Source organism: Thunnus maccoyii, chromosome 11 (assembly GCF_910596095.1).
Source record: "Thunnus maccoyii chromosome 11, fThuMac1.1, whole genome shotgun sequence".
Lineage (NCBI taxonomy): Eukaryota > Metazoa > Chordata > Actinopteri > Scombriformes > Scombridae > Thunnus > Thunnus maccoyii.
This window is the reverse complement of record NC_056543.1, coordinates 32,903,985-32,912,668: the sequence shown is the minus strand read 5'-3', so window position 1 is coordinate 32,912,668 and position 8,684 is coordinate 32,903,985. Positions and strand designations below refer to the sequence as shown.

The 8,684-nt window shown below is 39.1% G+C and overlaps 1 protein-coding gene across 1 annotated transcript; it reads right to left on the bottom strand.

The window, feature by feature from the left end:
• Nucleotides 1-430: 430 nt before the first annotated feature.
• Nucleotides 431-1,369, bottom strand: LOC121906768 (olfactory receptor 6N2-like). The gene has a single exon (XM_042425847.1). The coding sequence runs from the start codon at nucleotides 1,367-1,369 to the stop codon at nucleotides 431-433; it is 939 nt and encodes a 312-aa protein (XP_042281781.1).
• Between the last annotated feature and the right edge of the window lie 7,315 nt (nucleotides 1,370-8,684).

Sequence of the window (8,684 nt, the reverse complement as noted above, 5' to 3'; positions counted from 1 at the left end):
ACATAAAACCATATCTTTCCAAGGGTCTTTTTTCTGTTATTAATTTAAGAGCTGTGTTTTGGATCATATCTATTTTAGGTATATTTGCATGTATATAGCCATTAAAAGTTTGGACACACCTTCCAATTCCAATTACTTCCAATTCCATAAGCAACAATGTCAGAAAATACTCATAATTTAGATTTAGTTGTCTACATAAGGATTATGGGTTGTGCCTTTAAAGACAAAATTAAAAGGAAACTTGATCACATGGTAGAACAAAAATGTGTTGGATTTTTTAATGATGTCAGAACATTGATCAGTCATTAAACTGTTGAAGTTCATTATAGTCTATTGAGCGCATTTGTCTTAGAAAAAATAATCAAATTTGAACTATCCTACATTATTATTATTATTACAGAAGAAATGTCATTTGTTTGTACATTTGTTTTCAGTGTTCATATATCAGATCTTTGGCTTGACAGAACAACTTCTTGAGTTCTTTAGAAATTTCTTTCATTTTTAGTCCATACATTATTGGATTAAAGAGAGGATGATACATTACTATTTGTAATGTCATTATTAAACGTACAGTTTTTGGAAAATCTGATTCCAGCTGAATTGTAATGACATCATATGCACATAAACAGGAGAAGTTAATTAAAACAATCAGATGGGGTAAACAGGTCTGTGCAGCTTTTTTCCTGACTTCTCTACCACTTCGATAGGATATAATAAATATCCTTGTGTATGTAAAAAGTATGAAGAGCACAGGGAGAAGTGCAACATTAAGCAAAATTACCATATCGTGTATAATTTGTGCTCTTGAGACCACACATCGAAGTTTGTAAACTGTATTATTACAAAAAATTGCTTTCAAAGTAAAGCTACACAGTTTTTTATTGGCACTCAATCCAACTGGCACTGCAACCTGAGAGGCAGGCAGAAGCCAAGCTAAAACCAAGAAAATACTGACAGTAGATTTTCTCATGATAATTGGATATTGCAGAGGTTTGCATATAGACACATACCTGTCATAAGCCATAGCTGACAACAATAAAAATTCTGAACCACCTAAAGAATAAAACATATGAAATTGGAAGAGACAGGCTGAATAAGATATGATCTGTTTTTCAGACAAAAAGTCAATCAAAAGCTTTGGGTAGATAGCAGTGCTCAAAAGAACAGAGTTGACTAACAAAGCTGCAATAAAAATGTACATAGGCTCATGAAGGTTTTGCTGTGTCCAGATAAGGTACACAATGGTGGAATTACTACAGATTATTAGAATATATACAGTAAAAATAATCAAAAAATAAACATATCTGTACTTGTCCACTTCTACATGCCCACCAAGAGTTATATATGTTACATTTAATTCATCATCCATTAAGGTTGTCAAAAACTATACAAATAAAAGAGACAGATTTTTAGATAAAGTATTAACTGAGAATAGAACTGTCAGTGAAATATTTCACCTGCACTGGAGAGTCTCCACAGATACTTGACTTTGAAACACACCTAGAGTGTGCTCATCTCCAGAATTTAGAAAGTGAACCGTTTGAGTCTGTGAGATGTTTTTTTTTTATCAGATTGCTTCACTCTCCATGGATCTCATTAAACTCGCAGGGCTTCCTGAGCCCTGATGCGCATACCACATAACCGCAATGTACCTGATGTGATTCCACCCGGAGACCTTTGTTGCATGTCATACCCCTCTCTCCCCCCTTGTTTCCTGTGTGTTCTCTCTACTATCATCTATCCAAAAAAAAGACAAAAATGCTCCACTGTAACACATAACAGTAATGTAATTACTTTTTTCAGTAACATGTAGTGTAAGATTACATTTTGAAATTCTGTAATTACATTACTAATCTCAGTAACGCTCTGTAATGCTTTTACGCTTGGGTTTTGGCATGCTCGCTGTCTTATCGGGATTAATGGAGGGTTGATATCAGTGTGGTCTCTGCGATCAGCTGAAAGTGTTCTCATGATGTGTTCTCATATGTGCTGCAGCTGCTTGCATACCAGTGCTGTTGTTTATTTTGCGCAAACAATTAATATATGACAATTAATCCATTTAAACTCCACAGTTCTACTCCTCCTCTGCATATTTGAAAAGTCCTCATTTATGCTTTTAAGTATATACAATATCCTTAAATAAACAGATACAAAATCATGCTTGGAAATTTGCTGATAAGTGTTTGAAATGCGCACAAGTTATCCACACTATGCCAGCTGTGTGTAAAGTAAGCAGGACTGTTTTAAAATGTTTTCACATGTTTTATTTGTTCACAGCTTATAGGATGTTGATGTATGCCTACTCTGTTTAGGAAGGAGTGCGCATGGCACAGGACGTCCTGTTATCAGAAGCTGCTTTACACACTGATTATATGGATACACGTCCATGCACAGAACTGCATACTGCACATATTTTGATATTTGACTGTAAGTTGCAGAACTGAAAACTCATTGTAATGATCCTCTTGACACAACTGAAAAGATATTTTGATTTTCTAACCTGAATTTGAACTTTTATTTAACAAAAATGTCTGGACAGAATTGTTACTTCAAATTATTTTATTGTTAAACTTGGAATCTGTGAGTAACAGCTTTCCAGTCTGATGTTTAGAAAATGCAAAACATGAATTACTGTAGATCCTGACGGATCCTGTCACCTCGTTGGAAGATTTAACCCTTTTACCATCAACAAGATGCGTTTGAATGATTTATTAAGAAAAACAATTGATTTACATGGTTCTTCTGCTTGCTGACTGCATTGTGGGGGAGCTTATGGAGAATCCACCGTAGCATCCAGGCAACAACGGACCCCCCAAAACCTCCAGTTACCTAAGATAAAATTGAGCAGATCTGAGATCTTTGAGATCTGAATGAGTGTAGCAATGATACATTTGGGAAGAACAAGAGCCCATGAGTTGTATGAAGTGCTTTGGAATGCCATTATGGGAGGCTGAAGTGGCGGCTCTGATCCTGAAGGAGTGACAGCGAAATGTGGAAATGCTGGTGGAGCCAGAAATGAGTAGCCACTTGTCCAGATTCAAGATGAAGAGAGGATCTGTCAATGATAAACTCTGGGATTCAGAAATTGCAAGTATTTTGTGTTGGTATCAGAAGAATTCAGCAGAAATGGAACTTTGAAGTAAAATTGGGTATGGCTGACTGGATCGATCGGTTTTAGTTTGTTTGAGGTGGTCAAGTCAATTTTATTTAAATTGCACCAAATCACTACTAAGTTATCTCATGACGCGTTACATGTAGAGCAGGTCAAGACCATACTCCTAATTGACAGAGACCCAACATTCCCCCATGAGCAAGCATTTGGCGACAACAGCAAGGAAAAACTCCCCTTAAACGGGAAGAAACCTCGAACAGAACCAGGCTCTAGGTGGGCAGCCATCTGCCTTGAGTGGTTGGGTTGAGAGAGAGAGAGAGAGATGGTGTCATCTGAGAAATAAGATAAACCTGAAAAGCAGCTTGGGTTGCAGTGAAGAGTTGAGATGGTGAATTCAGAGCATATGAGAAAATTGAAGAATGCAAGTGAGAACATGACTTCTAAATTACGAGCAACATGAGGAATGCAATATCTGGAGCAGATGGTGTGGTTACTGAAGTGACATTTGATTAGTTGTATTATTAACCTGTAACCCAGTGCACATAATGATAAACGTTACTGATGTGATGTTAGATTAGTTGTAATAGTATTTGGCAACCTTGCACATGTAATAGCGGACGTTACTGAAGTGACTTTAGATTAGTTGTATAATAACTATTGAATTAAGAGTGGAATTAGAACAGCACACCTAGTCAACTGATTTTAATTTTAATTGCCACATGGATGTTTTGGGCCAGGTGCCCTTCCTCAGCATGTATACTGGCAATCAAGACAATCCACAACAGGTGGACTTAATTATAAACATCCACAACTGACACAACAAGTTCATCCCGGCAGAGGGAACTACACATATGAATCACACATATAATCACAATATGAATGACTTTTTTTTTTTTTTTTGATCATATTTATTAATATTTTTTTGATTAGCTTTATTATTATTATTATTATTATTATTATTATTATTATTATTATTATTATTATTAGGGAGAGGTGTCTGCTAATACATGGCTCTTTTGTAGAGGGAGACATGTCGAACATGCTCTCTGAGTTGCTCTTTGCTCTTAATGGATTGAATGGGAGATTCCTTTAATGGACTCAGGATATTTTCTTCATGTGATTCGTACATAGTTCTCTGTAATGTGGCACATGATTGAGATTTGTTCTTTTGTTTTTTGTTTGTCTTGAACTGGACATAAGTCATTTTTTTCAATTAAATATTTTTTCAATTTCTTTCAATTTATTATTTTTTGATTATGATGATTCAAATGTGTAGCTCCCTCTGCCGGGATGAACTTGTTGTGTCAGGTGTGGATGTCTATAATTTAGTCCACCTGTTGTGGATTGTGTTGATTGCCAGTATACACACTGAGGAAGGGCACCTGGCCCGAAACGTCCGCGTGGCAATTAAAATTAAAATCAGTTGACTAGGTGTGCTGTCCTAATTCCACTCTTTATTCAATTTTAACATCTTAAGGATTCAGCACCCGGCTTTTTTGATTGTGAGTTGAGCGCATTGTATTATATAATTTGTATAGTAACTAGCAACCCAATGCACGTAACAATAGACCTTACTGAGGTGACATTAATTAATAACTGGCTACCTGGTGCCAGTAGCTATGGATATTAAAGAGATGTTAGATTAGTTGTATTAGTAACTGGCAACCTGGTGTCAGTATCTAAATGTTACTAAGTGATGTTAGAGGTGGATGGATGTTACTAAAGTGACGTTATAGTAAACATAGTACAAAAAGTAAGGAAATTTGTGTTTGGTAGATTATTCCTTTGTTGTAACAATGCTTCTTGGCAATAAATCTTATACTGCTGGAAAGCCTGTTTATTTCCCTTTTAAATGGTGCCACATTTGTAAGGAACATGCATTTGTGGGATGAGCAGCAGAGCTGAGTCTGTCAGTTGCGCCCATGAAAAATATGCCAATTCTTCTCTGCCAATGCCAAACAGCTTATTCTGCCATTGACTCTTGTTTGGTGTTTGCTGGATTGGCTGATTGAAGTTTGAAGAAACAAGACATACTGGCAATTTAAGAGTTTATTCATTTAACAAACAGGAGCCTCAGTAGCGTGTGGAAGAACCATACACAGCCACAACAGCCTGGCACCTCCTCCTCATCCTGGTCACCAGCCTGGTCACACACTGCTGTGGGATGGCATCCCATTCTTCAACCAGCATAGGGGAGCATGAGTGGAGGTGCCCATGAGGCCGGTCTGTGCACCACTGAGTGCAGTGGCTCCGCTGTGACACTCAGCTTTGGTCTAACTGTTATATGGTGGCTGGAGAAGAACCAGTTTCAAACAAATCTTCATCCGAATGGGATGTGTTGATCTGCAGTTCATGATCCATTCAGTTCAATTCAATTTTATTTGTATAGCGCCAAATCACAACAAAAGTCATCTCAGGGCACTTTTCACATAGAGCAGGTCTAGACTGTACCCTTTAATTTACAGAGACCCAACAATTCCCCCATGAGCAAGCACTTGGAGAGAGCGGTAAGGAAAATTCCCCTTTAACAGGAAGAAACCTCAAGCAGAACCCAGCTGTTGGTGGGTGGCCATCTGCTTTGACTGGTTAGGTTGAGAGAGAAAGAAAGGGGGGGGACACAGAGAAGCAAAATAACAACAATAATAAGAAATAATAAGAAAAGTGACTGGCAACAATAGCAGCAATGGCCGGAGAAGGACATCAACAGGACCACGAAGGCTCAGCCTGGGTCTTGGGGTCTCCTGCAAGATGAGAAAGCACAAAAAACTCCAGGGAAGAAGTGAGGTTAGTAACAAGTATTAATAGTAAATGAATGCATACAGATGGAGAGGAGGAGGAGGAGAGAGGAGCTCAGTGCATCATGGGAGAAGGCTCTGCCTCCCATTCTACTTTTGGAGACCGTTGGAACCACAAGTAAGCCTGTATTCTGGGAGCGCAGTGTTCTAGTGGGGTAATAAGGTACTACTTCCATGGTGAGTTGACTTTTTAAAATCAAATCCCGGTGTTTGTCCAAGGTTTTGATAATGCAATCATGCAATTAGGTGTGGAGTACAGTTTGTCAAGAAATCTAAGACAAAACAGCTAATATCTGGTGGTAGCTTGAGCTTGTTTCTGAGAAGCTAGACTGAGACTGCATGCATGTGAAGTGCAGAATACGAGAGCGGAAGAGGAGGAGAGGGTTAGGTGGTATTTATAGGAATGCTGGAAGTGACGTAGTTGAGGTGTGGTCCTGCTCCTGAAACTTCGCTGAATAAGCTTCAATATTAGTAAGAAAATTCCTTAAAAACAATTCAAACCCTGGGGTAGATTGTAGAAGGGGGGTTTAGAGCATCTCAGCTGTTGAGAGGCTCATAAAGCACAGGCATGTCCGCTTCATTCCTGCTCCTGAGATCACTCCTGTACACATTGGGCCTCATTCACTATATGTACATAGAAAATTATAGATCAGATGAGATCAGAGAGAGATCAGATTCATGATATGTGCACAATTTTGTTCTTACCACTGTGCTTATGTTAGTGAATCAGAATCATTCATGCACCACAGTCTCTGCAGTGCAGTCTCAAAACAAGAAACAGACACAGTAGGATATCAGTAGCCAGTGGGTAAAATGAGCCACCCCCTGTGTCTAGGTAAGGAAGTGTAGTTCACATTACTCAACCCATCTTGAACTCAAGCACATGGAAAGAGTGGTAAACAAAACAGTGCAAAAAAAGAAGATTTTTGTCATGCCAAGTGAATTCATCATGTTTGTAGAAGGACAACTGCTTGTTCTTTAATTGTGTTAACTAATCTTTGATTCCTACGAAGAAGAGAAAGACTTGCCTGGATTCCAAAGTTGATAAGAGTGGACCCTCGGCCTGCAGAGCTAACCTTTGTAACCCTCTACTCTAAGTGGGGGTTGATCAGTGATGCTCAACAGACTCAGAAAGACCTCCTAAGGAACCATCTCTGATCAACAATTTGAATTATGGCCTGAATTAAAAGCATAAACTGACCTTAAGGCCACTTGGACCAGAGAAAAACAACTTTCACCTTGGATGGAACATAGACTTTCTTATCTCACCAAAGCCATAAATTCTAACCCACATTCCTGAGGACTTTTGTGAAGCCTCTCTGCATATCTGAGCCAAACCTGAAATTCATGTAAATTCAATGTCTAATCATTTTGCAAGTTATATGTTATTTGTCATATAAATACAAGACGAATGGTATACCTTTCACAGTTGTGTGACTATCTACTAAAGAGATATTGGACTTTGATTTGATTACCTTTGTACTACATGTAACAATACTGCCCTCTAGTGACAAGAGTTAAATTCCCTTATGTTAAGAGTTAATGAATGTTGGACCAAAAGTGATGGTGTCCATGACCTTCTCAGCCTCCTGGATCTGGCATATTCCTCCTTCCAGCTCTGCTATCTTATCAGCCAGGTGGGCACAGCTGACGGATGGGGAGATGAGTGGAGCAATTGATTGTGGATGTGGTCAAGGAGGTCACAAGCACTTAGATGCCGGACCTCTAACCTGGAGCCCAAAGCCATGATATGGTTTTAGCAGAGGTGACGGGGTTGTGCTAGCTTTGGCAGGCTGTCCGAACCAGGAAACATACAACTTAAAATACAAATGCTTGATGACTAAAATCTTTCACCTTGTTAAAACATAAATAAAAACAACCAGGGTCTAAAAGTGTAGCATAAGACATGACTTATAAACTGGATAAAAATGTCAATTTATGACAGAGCTTCTGACAAGAACACACATTGCCAAAACATGCGCCTCGGTATGATGAAAATATAGCACACAACAGGAGATTGTCAGATGCATTCTCACCTGCTGGAAATACTCTGTTTGCTTTAGGCAAGGGGTGGTGCCTCAGTAGTGCGTGCAGGAGGCAGCAAAAAGTACACTGTGGTTGTAATTCAGCGTTTAAGCTTTTCACCAGAAATAAAACAGATTTTACAAGAAATCAGAGGAAGTCGTCTATCCCATTGGCACTAACTTCACAGTGAAGCATTCAGGCCCAGTCAAAACAATGAAGCTTTGCTGGCCTGCTGTGTTTATCCAGAGCCAGTCGCATGATAGAAACATCATCAACATGCCAAATCACTCGATTTGAATTCACTGGAGAATTCACTGCTTTATTCTCACATGGGTTCAATCAGACATTACTCAGACTTTGTACTAGGAAGTTGGCAGGGTAAAGTCCGGTCCGACTGATTCAGACATTTGTGACATTAGCGAGAGAGAGCAGCAGTGAGAGAGGGAATGAATTGGTAGTGTGAAAGCCGGTGAATAAGAGGAATAAAACGCTATTTTCTGATTGTTTCACAGTGGTTACAAATAAACATGCCCACACCCCCTACCCAAATCTAGCGTTGCAGAGGGCATCTCCGCAAGTGCGTCCCTCCACAGGGTTGTGCGGAGGTGCACTGCAATGCCTGATTTGGTCTGAATAAGGCGTAAGACAGCCTGTCCCTCTCCCTTCCTTCCTCCCCTTCTGAAGCTGTCCATCTTTTGAAAGATGTAGCACCTTCAACCTTTGAGCTTTAGCTTTATATATGCTTTTTAACC

What these genes read in the sequence shown, in the direction of transcription:
- LOC121906768 (XM_042425847.1), bottom strand. Translation starts at nt 1,369, where the DNA reads ATGGATGATGAATTAAATGTAACATATATAACTCTTGGTGGGCATGTA.